At 35.2% G+C, this 25,570-nt stretch overlaps 1 protein-coding gene across 3 annotated transcripts in view; it reads right to left on the bottom strand.

Annotated features, from left to right (window-relative positions):
• The window catches only part of SASH1 (SAM and SH3 domain containing 1), a 471,174-nt gene that overhangs the window by 56,408 nt on the left and 389,196 nt on the right, over nucleotides 1-25,570 (bottom strand). For 2 of the 3 annotated variants that reach the window (XM_074187791.1, XM_074187790.1), the window contains exon 8: nucleotides 24,705-24,806. In XM_074187791.1, coding sequence (XP_074043892.1) covers nucleotides 24,705-24,806 — 102 coding nt within the window. Of the gene's footprint in view, nucleotides 1-11; nucleotides 14,371-24,704; nucleotides 24,807-25,570 lie in introns of those variants that run through there. The other variant, XM_074187792.1, reaches the window with a different exon arrangement.

Raw genomic sequence — 25,570 nt, 5'->3', positions numbered from 1 at the left:
TAAAGACTTACCGGTTTAGGCATTTAGTAGGCCTGAGGCACAAATCTGGAAATCAGCCCCACTCCCCCCACCCCCCTCCCCAAATCCTAGGATTTTCTTACTTTCTGTTCTGTCAGGTCCCAATCTCAAATAGAAGATTAGGCACTTGGTGAACCTGCCTCTCTCACAAATTACATTATCAAATAGGTTCCTAGTGACACTGTCTTAGATGAAGAAAGAAAAAAAAGGGGGGGGGGGGGAGAAAAAAAGATCCTAAGTTCAATTAGCTTCTTTCTGTTCCCTGACTGATTCCCCAGTTACTTGCTAGCTGCATAACTTTTAAGAAAGGCATAAGTCATCAGCTCTAAGCAAATCTTCTATTCACCACAAGGAAAAAAGGGGGTGTTGTAGATGGCAAACAATCCCTGTTTTCACTGACTAAGGCTCAATGACCTCTTGCTGGCCTCCAGTTCCTTAATTACTGTCTATGGAATTTCAGTAAAAGAAAAGAAGAAGAAATAGAGAATGCGTGTGGATCCAGGATTAGGACTGACTCAAAAAAAAAAAAAAGATTGTGAGGCCAGAACATAGAGGAAATACAGCCCAGTTTTAAAAAAAAGACCCCCCCCCCTTCAAACATTCTTTCAAAGAACCCCTAGTAAAGGAGTCACCACTATTGAAAATAGCTTTCTAGGTTATTTTTGAGAGGGCCAAAATGAAAACTTATGATTTTGGTTTCCCTGAGAGGCTGTTGTTGCTTTTTCCATACCTTTCCCTACACCTCCACACTCTTACCCACACTTTCTGTTTTAACTACTCTAAAAAAATAACTTAGGTGGTTTAACTTCCTTTGGTGCCCTGGACACTCTCTAATTGTTCTGATCATAATTTTAACCCGGCTGAGCTCTGTTTCCATGATGAAGCATACAGATGAAGCCTGTGTCACAAGACAGTTCATTTTCTCAAAGGTCCCCAAGGGAGACCTAGGCACATGCTGTTATTTTAACAGAAATGATATAAACAAGACAGTGCTGAACTTTCCCCAGTAAAACTCACATAAAAATCTTCCTGATTTTAATCAGTCAAAAAGCATTTAAAAGATTTCTAGTGACTTTTTAAGACCTTTCAGTTAGGCAGGTAATTTATCCCACTTGTGAAGGGATATGTAACTGCTAACTGCAAACAGCTCTCTTATAATCCTGTATTCATCACTCCTGATTTACTCTCTGGGGTGCCATACAACAAAAAATTCTGAGTTTGCATTGTACTTACTGGTAGAGTCTCAGGTAATGTTTTGCAAGTTTTTAAGCAATCCTGGTTATGAGTAATCATTGCATCCATTCTATCTAGCCCCACAATTAGATAGATAGCTAGATAGCTAGCTACAACAGACAGACTATTAAATGTTTACTATATGTCAGAAACCATCCCAAAGCTTATCATTGTAGGTAAGACTATCTGCTTTGAGACACTGTTGAAAACTCCTGTGCTAAGTAAATGACCAAAGTATTTAACAATCAGTTTTCAAACAAGTTCTAGGTTAGGGTTTCTTCATCTTTTTTTGTGTGTGTGTGTGTGTGTGTGTGTGTGTGTGTGTGTGTGTGTGTGTGATGGACCCCTTTGGTAGTCTGATGAGCCCTATCAGGTTCCTTTTCAGGATGTTTTTAAATGCATTAAATAAAATATATAGATCAGATGTAAGGTGTACACCTCTGTGGAGCTGATGAATCTCTCGAGTCTGAAAGTTCCTACACTGACAGTTACTAATATGGTAAATTCTCATGAGCAGATGGTCAAAAAAATAGAAATTTGAAAACTTTTGTCCAAGTCTGCAGATGGATCAGGTCCATGAGTTGATGTTGCACTTCTAGTCTTTTTTTAATAAAGAAGACTCATTCTCATTGAAGCTTTCTGTCCTTTGGAAGTTGTGGGTCAGAAATAGAACATAGGATAGGTTATTGGACTTAATGTTGGGAAGACTAGACTTGGAGTTTATAGCAACCATATATTATTTTGTATCAATCAAAATAAAATATGTAGTAATACTATGAAAATCAAATTATATTGAAATGCAATTATCAAAATATTAAAAATATTTCATGAACCTCTAATTAAGAATCCCTAAATATTTGAGGGGTTTTTTTGCAAGATAAAAGGGGTTAAGTGACTTGCCCAAGCTCACACAGCTAAGTAATTATTAAGTGTGAGAGGCTGGATTTTAACTCAGGTTCTCCTGACTCCAAGGCCAGTGCTCTATCCATCGCACCACCTAATTGTCCCATAAGAATCCCTAAATATACACCCAAATAAGTTTGCAATATAGTTAAGTAATATATATTGAAAGGTGGGGCAGCTAGGTGGTGTAGTGGATAAAGCACCGGCCCTGGAGTCAGGAGTACCTGGGTTCAAATCTGGTCTCAGACACTTAATAATTGCCTAGCTGTGTGGCCTTGGGCAAGCCACTTAACCCCATTTGCCTTGCAAAAACCTATATATATATTGAAAGGTTACCTTTCAATGAGCATATGGAGTATCTGGCATGCTGTTTTTACATACTGCATCTATGGAAATACATCTACAAAATGACAGTGCATCAATGATTCTATAGTTTTAGGAGAAAGATACATATTTATCAAAGTAAATGAAGAGTAAAAAATCTGGAGTGGTATGAATGTGATAAGATCTTACAAGTGGTTCATTAGACTGATTGAAATTTTGAAATATGTTCAATCATATTTCATGTGGAATGAAAGAGTAGAAAAGAATTCATCTCTCAACCTTTGAAGAACTGAAGGCTTTGTGGGGTCTGGAGTTAGCAGGTTCTTGACACTCCCATAGCCCCGATTCTAACACACATTAAATCCCAATAAAATTGTATCTAAACGAAAAATGCATCTGGGGAAAATTTAATGAAAGTCCAGATTGGGAGCCTAACAATAGAGAGGACAATCAGAATGAAAGATGGTAGTCATGATCATAAAACAGGAAGGGGGCAGCCAGAGAGTACAAAGTCCCATGGAATAACAGATTTAGAACTGGAAGGTATCTTAAAGACAACCAATTTCAGGCCTTCTCATTTTACAGATAGAAAACCTGAGGACTGGAGATGTCCAGATTGATTAATCAATCTCTTTCTCTCTTTTTCTCCTTCTCCCTACCACTCCCCTTTCTTCCCCTCGCCTCTTCTTTCTCTCTCAATCTCTCTAAAACACACACACACACACACACACACACACAAACACATAGTTGATAAAAGACTCTAAGCCTGATCTCCCCAACACCAAGTCCAATAATCTATCCTTTATTCCAATTCTGACCTATAACTTCCCAAAGACAGAAAGCTTCCACTTCCACACCTCAGTGACAAAATGGTAGCAAAAGTTACCATGGTAGGTAAGCAAACTTCTTAAGTCACTGCCCTGAGAAACATTTGAAAAGCTGAGGAAAAAAGTTGTCAAGGGGATCCGAACCAAGAGTTTCCAAATAAGAAGGGTGTACTACAATGTAAAGAAACTAGATTCCAAGTCAAAGGCCATGAGATTCAAAAGATGGGTGCTACCATTTACTTATTAACCTGCACAATTCTGAGGGGGCAAGTCACTTAATCTCTGACCTAATTATAAAATGAAAAGGTTTGAATAGATGATCTTTATAATACTATTAACAAACACATAAAAAATGTTCCAAATCATTCATTAGTAAGAGAAATGCACATCAAAACAACTGAGTGTGAAATAAAACCCATTACTCAACCATACTTAAATTATCCAAAACTAATAAAAGACAAAATTATTGTTTCAAGGACCATGGGAAAATAGGAATACTTATACATCATTGGTCAAGTTGTGGAATGGTTAAATCATGTGGAAATGAATTTAGAATTATATAAGAAATATTAACCAACTGTTAAATACTTTGATTGTATTCCTGGGCATGTTCCACAAGGAGGAAGCTGAAAGAAAAACCCATACTAAAATATGTAGTAATGCTTTTTCTAATAGGTTAAAAAAAATTAGAAATGAAGTGGATACCTATTCAAATTGGGTCACATTGAATGTCATAGAAATACTGTACTTAAAGGAATATCAAATATGACACATTGAAAAGAGCATAGGAAGATTTGTATGAAATGATGAGGAGCAAAAAAAGTAGAATCACCTGAATAATATAGATGGCTTTTTTAAAAAAAAATCTGACCTTGTGTTTTCACTAGGTATGGGAAACATTCAGCAAAGAATTTTTTTTTAGGTTTTAGTTTTGCAAGGCAATGGGGTTAAGTGGCTTGTCCAAGGACATACAGCTAGGTATTTAGTAAGTGTCTGAGACTGGATATGAACTCAGGTACTCCTGACTCCAGGGTTGGTGCTCTATCTACTGCCCCACCTAGCTGCCCCAAAGAAGCTCTTAAGTAGAAAACAACTACTCTGTAACTTTTCATCTTAGAAAATTGCCAGGGACATTGAGAGATTGATTTGCCTCCATTATATGTGAGAAATGGGACTGAACTCAAGTCATACTGACTTCCAGATAAATACTCTATCCACTATATACCCACCATACCTCTCTACAATGGCTATGAGTATTCAAATGAAGACAACACTGAAAAGCAAGAGAAATCAGATTAAGTACAATGATAAATATTGGTTCCAGATGCCTAATATTAAGGAATGTGTCTTTTCAGTATAGCAGTGGTGTACAGTTAATTAGGATGACTATGGCTTTTATTGTTATAATAAGAGAAGGAACCAGGCAAGGTGAAATAAAAATGGAACTAGGATGTAAAAAATTCATCAATAAAAATTTTAAAAGTACATTTAAAAGTACATTAATAAAACATTTATGTCAACACATAACATTGTTTTCAACAATATTAATTTGCAAGTTAACTATTAGGCAAACTCCCATTTGTCCTTCATTCAAAATAGCATCATCAAGCAAAAGTAAAAAAAGAGGAATGGCACCAATGAATGGGTGATCCCAAATTCCCCACATTTCTGAGCACTTTCTCCTATTGACCAAAAGCAAAATACAAACCTAACCACAAACACAAGGAGGCTGACTATTGCTGATATTATTGTCCTTGGTAAATAGCATGTGACATTAATCAACAACCTCCTTGTGGCCTTCCTTTTCTGGTCCAAGATTGATTTCATAATCTCTCCAACAAGCATAATCTCCAGTGGTCAAAAGGAGTGATCTCCCACCCAAGGTCACTCCCTACCTTGGGGGCAATATATATTGGCTTCCGCCTTACTACATGATCAGCTCTCAAACCATGGGAATGCTATGGTTTTCCCAAACTGATTTATCAGTAGTATAACATACTACCCCAGCAGGGGCTTTCCTGGAATAGTAATAGGATTAATGTATGATACTTGATGTATATAAGAAAAATTAGTCCCACCATTTAAGTAAATTGGTATTGCTGAAAACGTGTGTATGCATTGCCAGAAGTAACTATACAAAATCTGAAACACATTGTGTTTTTTCACAAAAGAAGTCAGGAAAGGATTCAAGTCGATTTAGTAAGAAATATTTTGCTCATTAGCTGGTGACATCATTGCCCTCTGAAATTAGAGGGAATTTTTTTTGTTAGCTGTATGGAAAAAAGATGAGATTCCATTCATCTCCCAGGGGTGCAGTGTTAACTCTGAAACAATCTCTTAGGCTGTTTCAAAGTTTAACTAGTTATAGCAAACTCTAAAAGAAGACATAGGAAATAATTATAATCTCCTTTGGGAAAGGACTTTCCATCCCTGAATACAGTTATGGCACATTTGTAATATTAACTATAAAATCAAAAGAATAAATGGATTCACCCCTTGTTACATATAGCAATAATGCCTCCTGCCCACTTGAACTCATAGACCTTCAATGTTTTATCACTCTCAATAAGAGTAATCCTCTATTCTCATAAGAGACAGGGACGAAGAATAAAAATGTTCATCTTGAGAGCTCCCTCAGGTACTATGTAAGTCTTAGAAAGCCAATTATTTTAAATGAAGCCTTGAAAAGTAGTCCCCAACTCCCATACTTTCAGAAGCCCTGTGGTGAAAAACCAGATCCCATAACTTTTATGATATCAGAATCCTTCCAGTTCACAACTCTCTCCTGCCTTGCTTGGGTGTGTACCTGGACTTCCCATCATTTGTCAATGGGACTCACATTTAAGCAATCAAAAAAAATTTATTAAGCACCTATTGTACCAGGCACTGTGTTATGAGCTGAAGATATAAAAACAAAAATTAAACAATGCCTGTTTTCAAGGAGTTTATATTCTCAAAGAGAAGAGAACGTGAAAAGTGCATGTAGCATGTATCTAGAAATATGTATAATTCAATGCAAAGTACTTTGGGGGATAGCTACTGTGAGGATCAGAAAACACCCCACATAGGAAGGAAGGAAACTAGAGATTCCAAAGAAGCAGGGGTAGGGAGAGGGTACATTCCAGGAATAAAGGATAGCCAAGGCAAAAAAGGCATAGTGATGTCTTCATTTTTAATGGCAGAGGGAGAGGAATAATTTGAGAAAGAAAGGAATCAAAGTCTTTCAACCCTTTGGAAATCTTCAAAAATCTCTCTTATATGAACTTACCTCAAACCTAGGTTTCCATCCATGAGACAGAAAATGGAGTTTTGGGGATTAAATGTATGTCTTAGAGCAATTAAAAGACAGTGAGAAATTGAGTATAGCCCCCAAAGAACTCTCAATTAAGGGTACACAAGAGTTGCTGAAAGAAAAATAAGTCTTAAGAAAGATAAAATTCATTAAATTCATCTCTCTCTCTCTCTCTCAAACACACCCATATCCTACTTAACCACCAATCATGCAGCTGACAAAATGTTAGACATAGAATCAAACCCTTTATTCAACTCCTTCTTTAGATTCTTATTAGCTGAATAATCATGGAAAGTCCATCAACTACTCTACAACTCAGTTTTCCCACCTGCCAAATGGTAATCATAATAATATCTTGTTCATAAGGTTGTTGTAAAGAAGGGACTTTTGGTAATGTTAAGTTTTTATATAAAGGTGTTGTCATTATTATTATTATTCCCAAGAGAAGAAAGTGACAAACGAGATTCTAGCACTGCACTATAACCATGGAAAAAGAATGATTCTGAATGTGGCTGCCAAGCAAGGCAATTACAGTGCAAGCAATGTTTGAGGCCCTTCATTTCTGGGGATGATGAAGATTTTATCCCAGAAGCAATAAGTCTCAGAGGGGACTGGGTGGTGGTAGGAAAGCCACATAACTTTTATGGCCTCCGTGACTGGCTGATTCATTGAGTAGACATGATGGGCTACCCAGATGATGATGCTAAATCTCCTCGTCTAGCCAAAAGTAGATGTGGAAAAATGGAAATTGAAGAGTGCTAAATGGCAGCCAGAGGCAACTTGCATTCACACAGCTCACTTCTATAAAGCAATCTTCTATTGTACCTTCAAAACAGTAGTAGTCATTTGTCAGGGAGGTAGTAAGAATACTGAATGATAATTTACAATATTCTGGTCTAGGATTCTTTCCTTGTCTTTACTAGAATTCCCTGAAATATTTCCAGGATTAGTATTAAGCAAATTTAATGGAAATTTAAAACTCAGTTCTTAAGAACCACAATGTCAATTCTAATTTAGAATCAGAATCCTATTTAAAATTCTAAAAGATCACAGAAACAGAATTGTAACCAAACTGGGAGAGTCTTTAAAGATTATCTAGTCTAAGGCTCTTATTTTACAACTGAGGAAACTCAGATTATCTGAAAGACACAGATCATACACCAGTATAATTAGAACTTAAATATCTGTTTCTTAATCTCTAATTCAAAAATATTTCTGATAATCAAAACTGTGTTCTAGGAAGTATAAAGGTTCTGATGGGCAGAATTATATACTTGATATATAATTCAAAAATTGAACGTCCCTTCTGAACCAGTCCTTAAAGAACTTGCATTCTAATGGGGGTGGAAGCATGAATGTGCCCAGATAAGTCTAATAAAAACTAAGAGTACAACAGGACAAAGGAGAAATCCAAACAAAGGAAAATTTGAGAAAGGAGGGAACATCTTCAACTTGAAAGGACCAGGGAGGATTCAAGAGGTGGCAATTGGAATTTAATGGGTAGAGTCAAAGAAGCAATAGATTACAAATGTGTAGAATGACCCCACAAAAATTCAGAGGTAGGATAAAATAGATCAAGGCCTATTCTAATGCTAGCTAAATAGATTTAAAATGTTTTTCAAGGGCAAAAGTATACTTCTAGCACAGGGGTCATGGTAGGTATGGCTAGAAAGTAACATATGACTGGCTTTCCCCCTTATAAAGAATATAATTTGGCAGGATTTTCAATTATGTCCACATGGTAATTAGAGCAAAGTCTTATTAGTTATGAATGTTGATACCACACCCTTAAATGAGAAATCTAAAACAAAGAGTTTTTTTGCCCCATTTTGCCATATCCCTTCTTTTATAGGAGTATTGATTTAGTTTGCATACCCTTTCATTTTCATGTAATCAGAATTATCTATTTTAATGTTTGCAACTGCCTCTAATCCTTGTATATTTGAGTATTCATTTCCTATCATAGTTGTGAAAAGTTATATGATTGGAGAAGCTAGGTGGTATAGTGGATAGAGTTACTACCTGCCTTGGAATCAGGAGGACTAAAGTTCAAATCCAGCTTCTGATAATTTACTAGTTGTGTGACCTTGGACAAGTCATTTAATCCTGATTACCTCACATTCAGGGCCATTTCCAGTTGACCTGATTCAGATCTGGCCACTGGACCCAGATGACTCTGGAGGAGAAAGTGAGGCTGTTAACTTAGAACAGCCCCTACCTCACTCAAATTCAAATTGCCTTCTTGTTATGGCATCACTTATCTGATGTCATGCTCTGCTTGACAAGCATCATCATCAACATATGATCTACTTTTCTTCTAAATTTTTTTATACTATGATTTTTAAAATTAGGTCACATATCCATTTTTAATACATTGTGGAATACAAGGTAAAATGTTGATCTAAGTCTAATTTCTGCCAGATTGCTTTCTAATTTTCCTTGCAGTTGTTATCAAATATGGAGCTTTAAAAGAAAATTGATTTATGCTCTTAGGTTTATCACTCATGAATCCCAAATTTTCTAGTTCTCTTTTGTTGAGTCTTTTCCTAGATCTACTTCTCTATTTTTAAACTGATGCAAATGGTTTTTATGATTGCTATTTTATAATATATCGTGAGGACAGAAAATTATTTTCCCTTTATTCTTATTCATTATTTCTTAATTTTCATTATTTCCCTTGATAATCAGATCTTTTATTTGTCCAAATGTAGTTTTCTTAATGATTTTTAAAAAAATATCTTATCAAGTCCTATAAATTGATAATTTCACTATTATGATATTAAAAACTATAAATTAACTTTGAGATTATTTATTTTAATCATATATATTTTAGAACTGTATTGGTTTGACCCAGCCATGAGTATGTAGTATATTTCCAGCTATTTAATCACTTTTTATATCTTTAAGGTGCACTTTGTGATTTGTTGTTGTTGTTGTTGTTATAAATCAGTCCAAAAGTTTTGGAAGAACATTTAATATAATATAAATGAAGGAAATGAAATGCCCACATCCTTTGAAAAAAATAATCTATTACCAGGCATAGACCACCAAAGAGGTCAGAGAGAATAAAAAGTTCCCACATATGCCATAATACTTTTAGGAACACTTTTTTATGATTGCAAAGAATTAGAAGACAAAGAAGTTGTTTATGAAATATTACTGTATTTTTAAAAAGGACAAAAGTGATAACCATAGAAGAAAATGAAAAGACTTACATGGACTGATATAGGATGAAGTAAATAAAGCCAAGATTACCATAAAAACAATGACTGCAATGATGTAAATGAAAAGAACAAGCAGTAAATACTGGCTGAATTGAACTAATAAGATTAAGATCATAAATTTGGAGGTGGAAGAGACCTTGCAGATCATCTAAAGAAACTCACTCATTTTATAGATGAGGAATCTGAAATCCAGGGAATTAATTTACTTGTTCAAATCACAAAGAGAGTATGCCTAGTGGCTGACATTTATTTATCAGCTTAGGAGTAGCAAAGCCTATGACTTGTATTATTTTGTTTGATTCATAGTCATCATATGAGTCAAATACTAGGGATATAATTATTTTCATTTCAAAGAAGAGGAAACTAGCCTATCTGAAGAAAATGCCCATATTCACACAGCTAGGAAGAATGGAAGATGAAATTCAAACTCAATTGTCTTCCAATTCCAAATCTAGCTCTCTTTCTACTCAGGTAGGCTATCTCTTAATTCCTTCTCATTAGGCCTGAAGCTATACTTAGACCCTTACAACTCAGTCCTCCGAAAATCTGGAGCTCCATCATCACAAACTTTGGCCTGAAATCTTTGCACTATCTGCTATGGTATCCTCCCTCTGGCTGCTGAGTCTATACTCAGACCAGCCATTAGGGACTCCCTGAAATACTTCCTGAAGTCTCAACCCTCATTAGGGTACTCTTCACCCCTTTTAGCTGGGATGTCTTAGTCTCTCCTACTGATGTATTGTTCTCTCCTAGTAGAAAGTAAGCTCCTTGAGTCAGGAACTGTCTTTTTGTTTTTGCCTATATTTTAGCAGTTGTGTGGCATTGTTTTTCATCTTTTCTTTTGAAGAGAACCAATGATTTCACTGGGTGATGTCTTAACATGTGAATGAATTGGATTTAAGGGAGGCAAAGTTGCACAATGCTGCCAGCCTCACTCTCACCCAGAGTCTTCAAAAGCCAATGGTAAGATGAAAGTCAGGAGGACTAAAGATGGCCCAGGATACTGTAGATGACCTTGACTTTTTCAAGGCATATCCATGTCAAGTGCTCCACAGTGCCTGCTTTGGCTGCCTTTTTTTTTGCCTGATGTAAAAAAATTGCTATCATCTACCCATTCCAACTGGGGAAGACATTCCCCTAACTTTGTAATAGATTTTAGACCTGCCAATTACCCTCAGCTTGGTTTTACCAGGGTATGACCACTGTACATTCTATAGTTTCTTGGAGCCATAGGTGAGAGTTGGGTGAAAGATACACACACACACACACACACACACACACACACACACACACACACAATTGTCTTGAGGGATCCAAATATTTCTTGTCATGATATTAAATAAAAATATCAAGATAGCCATACTCAAGATTTTTGTGACGAAGGATGGGTTGGATGGAGGGGAGTGGTAGCAGCAATAAAAAGGAGACTAGGTACTTGGAGGAGGATGCTGATTATTATCCTCTTTCCATTTATTAGAACTCAGCTTGGAAATGTTCATATTCTCTATTTTTACTTAAGCTTGATCACTACAAAAGAAAAAAATCCAATTTCTAATTGTTCATCCTTTCCATACCGTTTTTTCTCCCTGCAGTGCTGTGATTTTTTTGCCACTTCATCTTAACCACAAATTACCAAATGAGAGAATTTTGGCCATTAAATAGATTTCTGTGATAGTAACAGACAAATTAGTGTCTTTTTAGTTTCAAAATCATTACATTATTTAAAATTAGAACAATTTGTTTCCTCCCCACCCCCAGGTCAAACAATATAGATTCTAACAAATTACCTGCACCATCAGCTGGAGGTTTCAAACATATATTATTAAAAGGCTTGATTCAAGAAAGACTTTTCCCTCCTCAAAAGTGGGTGCATTTAACTGCTGCTTTTACTATTCAAAGCTACAGAGAATAATTGTACTTGGGCAAATTGTTACTGTTCATTTTTCATCTCCTTTTGTCCTAGCTAAAATGGTACAGTGATTGAGAAAGTCCCTTTACTCATAAGTAAAGGACACAAAGGTAGATCTTAACCTCCTGAGTTTATGATTGAGTTTGGCAAGTCATGAGTCCTACCACAGGGAGAACAATAACTTAGCTACAAATTGGAAGAAAAAAAATATGATAATGTGATGAGCGCTTTGCCCCTGAAGAAGAAATCAGAAACCACATGTACAGAGTTATGAAAAGTTTAAAATGTCCTCCAGAAAAATGGAATCCAAACAGTAAGGAGGATAGTTTTTACAGTAATGTTCTTGTTCCACTAAAATTTCATTTTCTTTGAGAGTTTGCTCCTATTAAGAAACACGATAACAAAAAAGACCATAAAGGCAGCAGAAACAAAGTAGAAATTATTCTCAGTCATGCAACATGGTACAATGGGAGGAGTACTGGCCTCAGAATCAGAAAAGCTGGGTTCTACTCTAAGCTCTGCTAACTACCAGTCAGTGTTACATATACTAAACTAAACTAACTAGTTTGACTTAGTGGGTGTACCCTAGTCTTAAAATAGGAATAAAACTTATACTTTTGAAATCAGGCTCTGGTGAGGATCAAATTACAATGTCCAAGAATTAATATTTATCTAGTGCTTTAAGTATTAAAATACTGTCAAAGTTTTATATCTTTTAATTCTTATAAGGATCCCAGTAGGTAAATACTTTGATCAAACCATTTACAAATGAGGAACCTGAGACAGGCAGAGTCTAGGTGACTTGCCCTGGGATACAAAGTCGATAAATATCTAAGGATTTGAATTTAGGGTTCCCATATTTCAAGTCCACTTTTGTTGTTGTTGTTTTAGTTGTTTCAGTCATGCCTGATGGAGTTTTCTTGGCAAACATATTGGAGTGATTTGACATTTCCTTTGCCAACTCATTTTACAGATGAGGAAACTAAGAAAAATAGTGTGAAGTGACTTGTTCATGGTCACACACTGCTGGTAAGTTTATGGCGTCAGATTTGAATTGAAGAAGGTGAGTTTTCCTGACACCAGGCCCAGAACTCTATCCACCCATACTATCTAGCTGCTTCTTCAAGTTCACTATATAAATGTAAACTGTTTTTATTGTTGTTGTTCTGTGTGACACTATCTCAAGTAATACCAGTATATTGAAAAACATTTCTTTTAAATTTGTTAGTAGTGTTCCAGGTTGGAAAAACATGCCAGTGTCTTCTCATCATAAAAAAGTGTGATGTCATTTGCTCCTGGGTTACCTATGCTAAATTATAATCCTACTTTTAGTAGTTATTTTACATTAAAATTCCACTATATTCTAAAGGGGTCTGAATTTGACCCAATTATTTTACAAATCTAAAGACTAAATATGAAGAAATTTCAAGGGGAAAACTTTTTTTTAAATAAAGTAATCTGAACTAATAACCAGCTAGTGCATACTTTTGAGCTCATAATAATTTTTTTTAAACAGTGAATGGACTTTGTCTAGCAGGAGCACATGGCAGCTTTGTTCTCTGAATGAATAATAGCTCAGCTATTGAAGTATACTATCAACAGTCTAATAAAATGATTAAATGGCCATCAGTCACTTTTCCATTATAGAAATAAAGTCATTCACTACAAGGACAATTGAAAAATTACTAAATGTTCAAGTGATTCTTGCTCTGTACTAGCTTTGTTTTGAGGCAGACTTATTAAATAACCTTTGAGAAACATCCCAGTGAAAATAATAGCAGTGAGCATCAAAAAGTTTATTTAAAAATCATAAATCTTCATCCTCTGTTATGACTTTAAATACAAGTCACTGAGGAATATGGAATGGGTCCTCAGACTTAACAGAATTCAATCTATTATTGATTGATATTTCTGCATGTGATTTATCTATACATATTTCTTTGCTTGAGTTATGAGCTCCTCAAGAGAGGGCAGCCACTGTCTTTTTCCTCTTTTGGTCCTCAGTGATTAGTCCAGTGTACAGCACTTACAGAATGTTTACTGACTGTTGGATAGAAGAAAAATACATAACTTTCAGTTTAAATGTTTATAGCAAGTCCCCCAAATCTTGCAATAGTGTTGCTCAGTAGTACAAAAGACATCTTGATATGGGAACCTTGAAAGGCCTTGTTTCAGAAAAAGCTTAAATATTGTGATATCAAAGAACTAAGGTCTATGACCAACTTGTCTCTCATACCTGATAGACAATGTTTGGAGATGATTCCCCTACATACTTCTATCGTGTGCCTCAACAATGGTAAAATGCTAAAATTGCTAAGACATAAATAGAGGGGACTTGACTAGTGATTTTTATTAGTATGCAACAATCCCATAGTCAATCAGTTGCCAAATCTGATGGCATTCACCTCCTCTCTATTCACTTAGCCATTATGTTCAATCCTTTTAGTTCAACTTAGTGTAACCTCTAGTTCAGTCATAGTTCAACCCTCAATACCATTGGACATAAAGACAATATTAACTCAACTGTTATGTCTCCCCTATGCAATCCAAGGTAACTTTAAGTCTAACCATGCTATTTTCTTACACAAGAAACTCTAAAGACTTAGGTTTTATATATATATGTATATACATATATATGTGTATATATATGTATATACATATATATATAATACATATATGTTCCTCTGTTCAGTTTCTAAACCTCATTTATAACCCAGCTTCAATCTACCCTTCATTTGTCTTTTACATGATTCTATTTTGAGAATCAGGGTTAAATGACCCAACAAGCATATTGAAAATTATGAACATATTCATCTTAATTATATTCTCATGCTCTTCCTCATAAAGGACTTATTTCTCATCTCCAAGTCTTGATACTGATTACCCCCAAAGTCGGGGATATATTCCCATCTTTTGGAATCTTCTTTTCTTTTAAGCTATTACTACCTTCTGCTTGAAATTTCTCCCAATTCTTTCAGTAAGGAAAAAGGTTCTCAGAATGGTTATATGACTTACCTAAGGTCACATGAATAGTTAAGTGATAGAACTAAAATTTTAATCTGGAACCTCAGTCCCCCCCCTTTTCTTTCAGCTCCCTTTCTACTATATCAGCCTTTTCGCTTAGAACTAACATAATCAACCTTTTGGAGATTTAACAAAGCATCAAGATAAGTCCATACTGTAATACAAAAAAATACTTAGAAAAATTTAAAATTCTAAACAGGTTACTATTAACTAAATACCAATAGAGGGCAGATGTTCCCCTGGCAGAGGGAAAATTATTTCTCACTCGCTTTCATAACTATTTTTAGGACTTAACTCTAGTAAACCAGAAATGTGAATATAGATTTATTGTTAGACAGCACACTATTATCTAATGTCAGTGATGGGGGTTAGGGGTAGAAAAAAAAATCAATGTGAATTAAATCCTGAAGCACAACATGCATCAATATACGCATTGAGACTTGGTGACAAAGGCCTTCTTGGTTCCTTGAACCTAGATGAGTTGACAACTCCTTTCTATAGACAGACAACTATTTAAAGCACAGTATCTTCATAGAATGAGACAGGAAATTTAAAAGATCTGGCCTCTGAAGAGTAGAGCCTCCAAGAGTCTATTCTGTGATCCAAACAAGGGGATTAGTTAAAAAATTGACAATGAAGGAAAGAAAACCTGCAATTGTGAAAAAAATTTAAGTATTAGGGCTCTTGTTAAGCCTGAACTAGAAGGAAAAAGAAAATAAAGAATTAAAAAAACACACAAATTGGCATCATGTTTAAAAACTTATATAGGAAAATCTCATATACTTTAGGAAAAAAAATGGAAATCAAACAAACTGACTCAAATGATCAGTTTTTACAGGGGAAAAAGATGAATGTAAGTAAATGAGTGTGCCTCTATGTGAGTACATGAACATTACACAAACAAGTGTGCACTGTGAACTTTGATTAAAATTATGTACTCTGTAATAAAGCTGAAGGATGTCTGTTTTTAGACATCCTTCTCACAGCTGTTCCTCCTGCCTTAATGCTAGGGAAGTCATGGAAAATAAATATAAACTGAGATCTAAGTAATCCAAAATTTATAATAATTAAACCAAAGATATCTAAGGTTAGTCTTTGTACCAGTGCAGAGTGTGAACTTGCATTTATTAAGAGCCTACTATGTACCAGGAAGGCAAAGAGTCCCTCTTCTCAAAGAGCTCACAGTCTAAAAGGATAATATGTAAACAACTGCATACAAACAAAATAGAGATAGAACAAATAGAGGATAATCTCAGAAGCAATGCATTAAAGTTTAGGAAGACTGGGAAAGGTTCCTTGCAGAAGGTCAGGTTTAGTTGGAACTTCTCTGGATGAAGGACAGGGAAGCAAGAAGGAAGAAGGCCAGTGGAAACCCTCACAGCCTGTAAATGGAATAGCAAATCTGAGAAAGAGCAAGAGGCAAGTGTTCCTAGATTGTAGAGTTCATGGAAGGAAGTAAGGACTAAAACTTCAGGAAAGGTCACAAGGGACCAAGTTAAAAGGGTTTTGAAATGCAGAGTATTTTATACTTGATCTTGAAGATGACAGGGAATTACTAGTCTGTTGAGTAGGGGCTGACTATGTCAGAACTTCATTTTAAGATCATTTTGGTAGCTGAGTGAAAGATGAACCAGAGTGGAGAAGAGCATTGGGGCAGGGAGGCCAATCAGCGAGAGATTGCTCAAGGTATGACAGACTTTACCAGAGTTGTGGAAATGTTAGAGGAGAAGGGAGGAGGCATATCTATGAGGTCTTAGCATATCTCATAGATCTTAGAGCTATGAGAAGGTAGAAACAGCAAGACTTGATCATGACTGACTATGTAGGGTGAGAGTGAGGAATCAAGGATGACTCAACACCTAAGTTGTAAACCTAAGTGACTGGAAGATAACAACAATAGGGAAATTAGGAAGAAGGAAGGGTTAAGGGAGGAGGAGAAGAAATGAATTCAATTTTTAACTTAAATGTTTGCTGAGCTTATTAATAATATAAAGTATTTTTTGCAAATATTTTCACAGGTATGTTGTTTAAATAAGACAACTTAAAAATAATTTAGAAACATTTAGTTGCATTCAAACAATTTGAATGTTGGTTATAAATATATTGAAAGCTATATCCATTTCTTTAAAGTAGTTACAGTCAGAAGGCTACTTGGGAGCATCTCGATAAGCCTTAGTTAAGTATATTGACTTTCTTTAAAGGTATAGCTTTACAATATTCTGTAATTTGAACTTTTCACTGAATTAGATTAGCCTTGATCCCAGGAGCCTGAACTAGAGATATTTTATGTAAATTTTTTTCTTTGTGGGTACAAAGACTAAGAGCTGCTGGGCTTCACTTGAGACAGTATCTCCTGGAGGGTTCCTAGGAAATCAGAACAAAAAGCCCCATTATGGACAATCTCAGTTTAATTTTTTTTCTCTAACCAATTTAGGATTGTCATTAATCCTAAATTACTATATTCATTCTATGATATTAATTTTTTAAGTTCTGGGTTTGCAATATTTTGTATTTTGAGAATCTGTGTTAAATGACTTAACAAGCATATTGAAATCATTTGATTACATTCACAGTCCTGAGACATGTTACTGACTAGTAGCTGACACACTTGTAACTATAATTGGTGAGATCTTACTCTCCTTCACACAAGGGAAATTAATAAGTTAATAATCCTTTCTATTAGAATAACAAAAGGGGAATTAATAATTCTTTTATTAGGGTAACAAAGTATGTATAGAAAGACTGAGAATACAACAAACTGGGGTAGTTTGTGATGGACTCTGACAAACTTCTACTTGAATCCCAAATTAAATGGTGCTGAATTAGGCTATAGCAAAATAGCATAAGATATGTTTACAAAATGAAGAATTGCCTTGAATTCCAAATATAGCACAATAGTTGAAATTCCAATATTAATAGAATTTTTCATCAGTGAATTATTCTAAACAACAAGACCTATACCCCAAAAGTCACCAACCTGGATACTTTTGACCTAATGATATAAGTACTGGTCCACTACCCCAGAGGGATAAAAGAAAGAAAAGGAACCATATGGAAACATATATTTGTAGCATGTCTTCCTGCAAATGACAAAAAACTAAAAACTAAAAGGATCCTCCTCAACCAGGAAATGACTGAATTATTATTTATGAATATAATCAAATATTACTGTAACTTATGAAAAACAGTTTCAAAGGAACTTGAAAAGACATATATATGAACTGATGCATTAGTGAAGTGAACAGAACCAGAAGGGTTCTGTAAAGATAATTGTAAAGATAATTCTGAAAGAGTTAACTCTGATCAATGCAATGATCAATCTGTCCCCTGATAACAAAGGTGATAGAGTCAAAATGCAGCATTAGACATGTTTTTTTGAATATGGCCAACATGGGCGTTTGTTTTGCTTAAACATATATATGTGTTACAAGGATTGTTCTTCTTTTCTTCATTTTTAAAAGGGGGGAGAATGGAAGGGAAAGAAAAGAAATGCTTATTAATTTTTAAGGTAAAAATTATATAAAAAAGGTAACTAAAGAGGTAAAAGGGGAAACTTTGTTATTAATGTTTGAGGACATTCTAAGGTAATATGCGAGTCCCATTCCTAGCCTCAGTTTCCTCATTTGAAAGATAATGGGGTTGCTTGTGAAAATCCTAATTATCTGTCAATGTCAAGCAATTGTTTCTGGTTATAAGATTTAACTATAAATTTTAACCCTAGTAGCTAAATGAGGAAAAACCTGTGTGACATACAGCTTTTATTTCTTCTTCTGTTTACAAGTGAGAGAATTCATGACCCACTGTTCAAGTCTAATGGGAAAACAAGGGAATAACCTTTATCTTCCCCAAGGGAACTAGAACACATTATCGTTTAGAATTTTTTTAATGGAGAGAAAAGTCAAGATGGTGAGCAGTACAGTGATAAATATGACACTGTCTCTAAACTGAAGGTACTTAGAGTACTTTAGAGAAGACCAAAAGTACATAAATAGCTCTAATATAAGAAAGATATGAAATTATTTTAAAATAGGAAGTATAATGGGAAAGGAAATATAAAACATATCCAATTGCAGGATAGATGATATATTTACTTCGTAGAGAAGGTGTTATTTGAGCTAAGTCCTAGAATGATGGATAGTATTTAAATGGATAGAATTGGGAGTGAAGAGAATAGCACAAACAAATATAAGTGGGAAAGAATGGGGTGTGTTATAGAATAATTAGAGGCAAATTCGTTAAATAAGGCAAACAGGAAGATTATAAGCATAGAAGAGTCATAGAAGATTAAAATGAAAAGACAAATTCCTGTCAGATCATGAAGGACAAAAAAGAATGAACTTTGCCCAGCAGTTGGTGATTGAAGGTGCCTGAACAGAAAGGTGACATGAGTGAAGATGTAGTATAAACCAGCTAATCTGGTAGTATAAAACCAGTAGGGGAGAGGAAGGCTGGGGTTAGTCATTCAATAAATATTTATTAAGCACTGGATATGAGATAGGAGCTATGCAAAATGCTAGTTATAAAAAGAAAGGTAAAAGACAATCTCTGCCCTTGAGGAATTTACAGTTTAATGGCAAAATCAACAAGGAAAAAACAATCTACAAACCAACTACAGAAAGGATAAATTGGAAATAAACAACAGAGGAAAGACACTAAATTTAGGAAGGAACTGTTAAGGTTTCTTGCAGATGGTGGGATTTTAGCTTGATTTGAAGGAAAACAGGGAAGCCAGGATAAGGAGGGAAAGTATTCCAGGCATGGAACATCTTGTATGAGGAATAATAAGGAAAAATCAGTGTATTAGAAGGTCACAGAAGCCAACAGAGAACATACTTTAAAAAGCTGGCTCACAGTATCAAATAATATAAAGTTAAATAAGGATGTCTGAAAAAGAGGTCACTGGTGACTATGACACCTCTTTTTATATTATGTGGGTAGTATAAAAATTGTGTATGTGATGAATAAGTGGTGACAAAAGAGTATATATAGATATACATATATGTATATTACTCTATTGGTAGGTAATAAAGGGAACGAGAGATATGCAAGAGTAGCTTAAGAGAAAAAAAACAGAATACAGGGGGAAATATTTTGAAAAACAGAGTCCTAGCTGAAGGTGTTTGTTGATAGAGAATCAAGAATCAGTGTTGAAGGAGAAAATGAGGATGCAAGAGAAAAGAAATGATCATAATAGCAAGATCTTTCAAGATGGGAGCAAAGGGGGCCAAGATCTCAGGTGAAGAGTTTAATCTTGGCAAAGTGGAGGGATATTTATTGAGATGTAGGAAAGAAAGAAAGGCTAAATATGAAAAATACTAGTGTGGGGAAAAGCCCCCCAAACTTTCCAATGAAGTAAAGACTGAGATTATCATGGCAAGAGTGAAAATGGGGAATGGGGAAGAAATATAAGTTTGAGAAAAAGCAGAAAAGGTTTCCCATAACCACTGTTGGATAATTTTGTATGCTGTCAACAAAAGATGAATAAGAAGAACAGTGGGTCCATCTGAGATTACGCAATATGAATTTTCAGTGGACCCAATTTTGCAGAATGTTATGATTCCTCCCCCTCCCTCCCTGCCCCAGGATTGTTAAATGGAACATCAAGAGGATAGAAAATGGTCAGATGGGAAATAAATAAAGCTAGGGGATGGGGATAGTGATGAACTTAGAAAATAGGAAAAGAAAGGAGAAAAGGATAAGAAAAGAAGGATGAAGAAAGTATGATCATGATAAATAAAAAGAGGAAAATTAGAAATAGAACAGAAGCAAAGAGGAGTCAAGGAGTGGATTGCCACTTCAGAGATCTTAGTGGTAGAGAAGATCTGGTTGAAGATAAGTGCCAGTGAATGGCTAAAATGGCATTGAGAGGGACTTCAGATTTTAGGAAGAGCTTTCCAATAGAAGTTTTACAGTATACATCTGTTACTAGATGCCAAACATTTTATTTTCTAACTATAACTAAACCAATGAATATGATTTTTAAAGTTTATGATAAACAGATCAAGGAAGACAATTTCTCAGATTCCTACTCTTTAAATCAGATTCTAACCCTGCTTCCCTGAAATCTCAGATGGATGGTTTTCTGTGTTAGTCCAAGTTTGGAAAAGAAAAAAGTCCAGTTGGATAAGAGAAAGATTCCACTGTCCTTTGAAACAGATTCAGAAAACTTGCTAAATTAAAATCTTTAGTACTTTTTATATTGCCTGAAAACTAGCATCTTATCCAGTACAGTGTGAATTCTCAGTACATATTTACAGAATTGAAATGAGTAAGTGACCTTCCACTTGTGTGCTTTTAACAACATGATTAAATACCAAAAATTCCCAAAAGATACTGTATTTAACTGAGTGGCTGTTGAAAATCATTTGTTATTCCTATTCTGTTTTCCAAGAGAATGTGGCATCTAATGGGATTAATGTCAATTCATATCAAAAATGAGGCACAAGGTATATGCTTTCCAAGATGATTTACAGAACAAAAGATAAGCAATTTTGATGACTTCATTTTTTATAATCTCACTAAGATAGAGGACACAAATCAGAATAATATATATCTATTTTAGGTTAAGTCTTAATGAGTTTAATTACTAGAGATAACACCCAAGTGGACATGTTCCACAAGCAGTGAACCAAATGGAACAGGATAGAGATTATGAATGGATACACAATTTAGGGGTTTTCTGCACAGATGTAATCATTGAGCCAATGAGAATGACTGAAATTACTAGAGGCTACCATAAAGATAGAAGCAAAGAAAGTCTAAAAAGAGGCTTTTGGAGTGGGGGGAAATTCACAATTAGGAGGTATGAAATGGAAGATGAACCAGTAAAAGATTGAAAAGGATCAGTCATACAAGTAGAAAAATCAGAAAATGGGCAACTTGGTGATGCAGTCGATAGAGTATGGTCCTGGACCCGAATTTAAATATGGTCTCAGAGACTTACTAGCTGTGTAAGCCTGAATAAGTCATTTAACCCAATCGTCTCAAAACCAGGGGGAAACAGCTAGAAATAGGGCATGGGTAAAAAGCTATTAAGGTCAAATAGGATAAGGATTAAGAAGAAATTATTAGATTTATCAAATGTTGTTTGGGATTCTGGAAAAGAGCAGTTTTAGTAGTCTGAAGGGATTGAAAGCCACAAGGCTAGGGATTGAGAAATAAAATTTTAAACCACATCTTAAAAGGTAACGCTCAAAGTACCAAAGCACATTTTTAAAGACAGGACCCTTTTCGATTCAATCCTGAGAAAGAATTGTGGAATTTGAACAAAGACCAAAGACAATTACCTTTAATTTTAAAAGAAAATATTATCTTATTATGTAATTCTGCTCTATCTCATACTAAATGTTTCTTCCTTAAGGAACTCTTTCTCATCACGTTAAACTTAGATGAATGCATACTATGGGAACTACATATAGACTAACAAACTGCCTTCTGTGGGGAGTGGGGGGGAGGGAAGCAAGATTGGGGGAAAATTGTAAAACAAAATAAATAAACCTTTCTAAAATTAAAAAAATAAACAAGCATTAAATTCCTACAGTTTACAGAGAATCACATGAGGGTTTTTGAAGATATATGAATTCTAGCCAAAACATATCTTTGTCTTCACAGAGTTTACAATGAAAAAGGTCAATGTTACCTACATAGATATGTTAGGTAGGATGATGGGAAAAGTCTACCCTCAGTATGATACTCCACCTGCCTGAGGGTGGTCCCTCTGAATTCAGTCAGCTCCACTTTTCACACTCCTTTGGGGATCTTAAACAGAATTGCAGCTAGGGACAGTGGTATGAATGGAATATATACCCCAAAGGTGGATTCATTATCTCACTGGCCTCTTCATGAGGAACAGCTATTTAAGCCTTTACCTTTTCTTCACCTTTTACAATTCAAAGTCTATCTTTTATCCCTGAAAGAATTCCAATTTTTGTATAAGTATAACAGGGATAACCAATGAGAAAATTACCAAGACACCTGAAATAGAAGACTATATCAAAGTATAATAAAAAGGTTGTAATAATTATAGATAAAATTTATATATTATGTTTTAAGATTTGCAAGGCACTCTCCATGTGGTAACTCATTTGAGGTATTAACCAAATGCTTTGGAAATTTGAAGAGGAAAAATGGTATTTGGGGCTAGTTGGGATTGGGAAGGCTTCAGGAAGAAGGTGTCATTTGATAATGGGCTTTAAAAAAATTACAGTTAAGGTGGCACAGTAAATGGAGTGCAGAAAAGATAACTCATCTTCCAGGGTTCAAACCTGATTTCAGACAGTTATAAGCTGTGTGACCCGGGACAAGTCATTTAACCCTGTCTCAGTTTCCTCGTTTGTAAAATGAGTTGGAGAAGGAAATGGCAAATCTTTCCAATAACTTTGCCAAAAAAACCTCAAATGGGGTCACAAAGAGTTGAACATGACAGAATGATAATAAATCAATAACTAAAGAGAAGAAAGGAGGACATTCTAGGCTTACCAAACAAAGTGAGCAAAGGCATGGAGTTGGGAAAAATATATGGTTTGTTCAGGCCAGGAAACAATCTAATTTGGTTCTGTTATAGAGGATAGCAACATACAATGAGGTTTGAAATTAAGTTAATAGCTGATGGAGGAGGTCCTTGAATACTGAGTGGCAGAGGAGTTTGAACTTTACTTAACAAAAACAAATAGTCATGGACAGGAGTGACATGGTAAGAACTATATTATACACAATATGAAGAAAGATTAACCAACAAATGACAAAGGGTGGAGGTGGGATGATCTAACAGGTCATTTTGAGAGCGTCCTCCCCAATCAGTGCAACTCACAATCTTATCAATGCCTCACAAGTCCAATGCCACCCAAGTCCTCACAAAAGTTCATACGAGGGGAATCCTGGCTGAAGGCCCTCTTTGCTTTCTTCTGACATTGTGAGCATGCTAATAAAACATTCTGGCTATGTCCACTTGCTATACCTAGAACTTGATATGTGACCAAACTATTTCTTCTTCGTATCCTCTAATTCTTTACATCACATCATTTACATGCAGTTCTCCTTCCAAGTTCCTCACTGATTATATGCTGTAGCCTGACTACATTCACCAAGCATCTTGTCATTGCTCTATGAGATACTCATTTTTATTTGTTTGGAGGCTGTTATATTCTGAGTCCTGTTGCCTTTAGTAATACTAGTAGAAGTTTGAGATCAAAAGAGATAGCTCTTGGAAGCCTAAGGAAAACAAAATTTTTCAATTTTCCTGAATGCCTACTACTTTCCTCCTATTCAACTCTGAATCCAATTTGCTCTCTATTCCAGATAGGTATTATGTTGTGTTGGAAAAGCTCAATAAAGGGTTCTTTCAAATGCATAATGAAATCTAGACAATAGATATTTTTCATCCACTTGATCTTTCTTGGGTGAATAGAAAGCTCAAATACATGCAAGTGATTAGAGACACAAGGTTCTGTAATATTCCTGGGCTTGATATCATCAATACAATTCCCAAACAGGAATCTCACCACCCACAAAGCATCCTTCTTCTATATAGATTCTATGAAATAACACCTTTCAACACTTCTGAAAAAAGCATATTGATAATAAATATTTAACAAAAAAGTAAGATTTATGTTCACCTTAGATATCACCTTTTAATTTTAACTAACATTAACCAGCAACATAAAGTGGCAAACCATTTACATCTATTATTTCATTTGAGTTTCACCACAACTCCTATGAAGTAGGTACAATAACCATTTTGCAGATGAGAAAACTTAATAAAAGAGAAATTAAGTGATTTGTCCATTTCTCTATAGCTAATAAGTATAAAGTCTCCCTGATTCCAAATTAAGCACTGTCTTTGTTTCCAACAATCCTGAACAAATTAATGTGCAACAATAATTCAAAGCTGCTGTAGTCTTCCTTGTCCTGTCAAAAATGATCCAAGTTTTCAAAGAGGTCGGGGTACTTACATTACAGTTGGAAGAGCCTTCGAATGATGGATAAGAGCCATCTGGCCAGTCTGCAGGATCCAAGGTGCCCGACTGCCTATGCTGGGCTTCATATTCCTTGAGCTGCAATGAAAAGACTTTTAAATAAGGGTCTTAAAATAAGGGCCAACACACCAGCCAGTCCCAAATTAATTATTTCAAGCCTCCTTTGTCATGTTACTGCTATCTACTAAATAGCAACAGGAGACAAGGTTTCTAAAACTGGGAGGAAGACGCATTTCCCTACCCTGTGAAGCATAATCTAAACCAGACTGATAGGTATAAAGAAATTTCTGTGTTCTCAGAAAATCTCTTCATTTCCTTCACCACTATTTGCTGACTTCCAACATCAAAACTCCTCCTTTTCACACAAGGTCAGACAAAATCTATAGCGATTCAGGAAGAGGCTACAATCTAAGAGTAACTTTGGCCCACATAAGTCACACACACTCCATTTGTAAATATTCACTGCATAGTATTTAACAGAAATCTGTACAACAAAGATGGAATCCTGAAATATGTTTCAAAAATCTTTTTCCCCCCCTTGCTTAAACTCTAGGGCACCAGCTCAGTATGATTGTATCATAATGATATAAGTCCACAGCAAAACAAGTAGCACATCTTTCATGCCATGAAATCACTTTTGTACATGATGAGTTTGAACTGTAAAAAAAGATCTTGGTTGCAAAAACCTAAAAAAAAAAATCTTCGCAAATCAGATGAATGATTGTACATTAAATACAAGATCTCTTGGTGATGAGTCTGCAAATTTTCATGCGTACTGCCTCAGAACAAGAATGGAAACTCAACCCTGCTGGTTAAAATGAATGTACCCTGAAGACTTATTC

The sequence above is a fragment of the Macrotis lagotis genome, chromosome 5 (assembly GCF_037893015.1).
Source record: "Macrotis lagotis isolate mMagLag1 chromosome 5, bilby.v1.9.chrom.fasta, whole genome shotgun sequence".
NCBI classification, from domain to species: domain Eukaryota; kingdom Metazoa; phylum Chordata; class Mammalia; order Peramelemorphia; family Peramelidae; genus Macrotis; species Macrotis lagotis.
This window is presented reverse-complemented; position numbering and strand designations above follow the sequence as displayed.